The sequence below is a fragment of the Penicillium canescens genome (assembly GCF_028828765.1).
Source record: "Penicillium canescens strain IBT 15451 chromosome Unknown utg000012l_segment0_segment0, whole genome shotgun sequence".
Classification (NCBI taxonomy): Eukaryota; Fungi; Ascomycota; class Eurotiomycetes; order Eurotiales; family Aspergillaceae; genus Penicillium; species Penicillium canescens.
In genome coordinates, this window is record NW_026703974.1 from 397,349 (window position 1) to 399,451 (window position 2,103).

General features: G+C 44.5%; 1 protein-coding gene across 1 annotated transcript; it reads right to left on the bottom strand.

Annotated features, from left to right (window-relative positions):
* Positions 1–375: 375 nt before the first annotated feature.
* N7446_014064 (uncharacterized protein) lies at positions 376–831 on the bottom strand (the record flags this gene model as incomplete). The annotated part of the gene is made up of 3 exons (XM_058522803.1): positions 376–525; positions 586–612; positions 667–831. The coding sequence occupies 3 exons, from the start codon at positions 829–831 to the stop codon at positions 376–378; spliced, it is 342 nt and encodes a 113-aa protein (XP_058364896.1).
* Between the last annotated feature and the right edge of the window lie 1,272 nt (positions 832–2,103).

A 2,103-nucleotide genomic window follows, 5' to 3' on the forward strand; every position in this document is an offset into this window, starting at 1 on the left:
TTGATTTCCATGTAGAAAGGGGCGCCACTCGTCCGAGAACTTTTTCTTTCGCTGCCTAATTTCCAATAGGATGGTTATCATGAGATGAAAAGAGTGTTGATTCTGGTAAAGTATATACTGAGGTCGAGGGGGTCGAAATACCCTGGCTCATAGCCTTGACTCGGAGGTTACAAATCTGAGGTGGCAAAAGGTGGCAAAAGGACGGTAAACCAAAGAGGGGAAGTATTGCATGACGCTGAATCCTTGGTAACCCCAGAGGCGCCGTTTGAGTCAATACAATACTGATCCCCATATTCCTGGTAAGTCCCAACCTCCTGTAGACATGTCGCTTAGTGAGGCTTGGCAGTATGAGCCAGCCAGGGATAGTATGTGCACCTAGCAGAAGCCCTTGGTAGTCCCATACCTAGGAGCCTGAGTGTAGTCGATAGCACCGTCGTTGATTGGATACCAGCCATCCTTTCCTTGTTGCACACAATCGCCGTTCCACCTGTCTCCATCAAGACGCCTATGCTGAATGGCGACACACTAGTTATAACTTATTAGATAATTTTCAGACGGCAGTTATCAGAAGCATATTATACTTACTCTCTCAACGCCAAAATCATACTGACCCTAAAATACTATTAGCTGTGCAAACCTTACGGGCAATGGGTGAAAACACTGTACCTCTGTATCGGGAACATTCCTGTGGCAAGTATTAAAAGTAAGGGCCTCATCCGCTTGCCAGGTATTTCCAACCTTGTAAGCACACCAACACTGCGGGTGCTCATCAGCAAATACGCCCAGGAAGGGAAGTAAAGAAAGAGTAGCAAGAGTTGCGACGATCTGCATTTTGAAACTTGAAATGTTTTTGCAGGGCTTATGTTGTAAGTTTGAAGTAGTAAAAAGTTCTGCGTAGTAAAGGATAACCAGAAAGTAGTAACCAACAGTAGGTTTGGGAACCTGTCCCCTTTTATAATTTTGCTGGCTAGCTTTCTGAGGAGTATAAACACTTCCAAAGGTGCTAGTAGGCTATATTTACTTAGTGTGAGTTGTATATTTACCGTAAGCACATGTTTTCTAGTCTAGTTGGCGCCGGTAATCTAAATTATTTGCTCACGGTTCCTAAACTGTGGATGTGGGAAGACCCACTACTAACTTACTGGATTGTTCAGAATGTAAAAGAAAGATTAAATCTAGGCCTAAAAACGCACGGAAAATATCAATCCGGTTGGGCCTTATCAATTTTAGCATTATTTTGTGCAGACCTGGATAATCTATTTTCATGTGTCCCTTTTGTTATGCGGGGGGAGGAGGCGATTGTGCTGTTTGGGGCAGAGAAAGGACACGAAACTGACAAGCAAGTGCCAGCGAAGGGTATACTATACTGATACTAACCAGTATAGTATGGTATGCAGCACAAATACTAACTATTCCCTGGCTGATCGAAGTCGCCATCTTGAGGATTAGAGTAAAACCGGTAAGAATAAAAAGCACGCTATGGTTGTAGGCTAAATGCGCTAAAATCTTATTTTACCGCAAGTAACACCAGCCAATCTTAATTTCTGGTTAAAGTATGGAGTACCTTATTCTTCACTGCAATAATCCGAAATAAGGTATGGCAGCCCCCCGATCTCAGAGCAGGGCAGACAGAGAAATCCACAGAAGCAGCCTAAAACAACCTATCGATGAAAGTACCTCGTACATTTCTAAAGCAAATCTACGAACAATCCCCTGGGCAAGATAACGAACATCCTTGCTGTAAACCAACACTAGCCATGCCTGCAACATTGGCTTTAATCTGTTGCTTGTGCGGTACTTCGGCGCTATATCTTTGTTGTTCCCTGTCTCTATCATCCGTTTGCATTTTCCATGCGAACTTAGCCGATATGATTTGCATGGAGTGTGGTACTGCTTCCCAGCCTAGTGGTTAGCAAGGTGTCCCAGAAGCACAGTATAATCGCCCATAAGCCCGCCACCCCTCCTGCGTTGAGAATTCCTCGAGAAGCCTATTTGGTCTGCGAGTACCTGAATCCATGCGGGTAACTGTTAAGTTGAGTCTCGCTCCGTCAAGTGGAGGCTTTCTCGCCACTCTAAAGGTAGATTAATCACAGATAGCCCAGG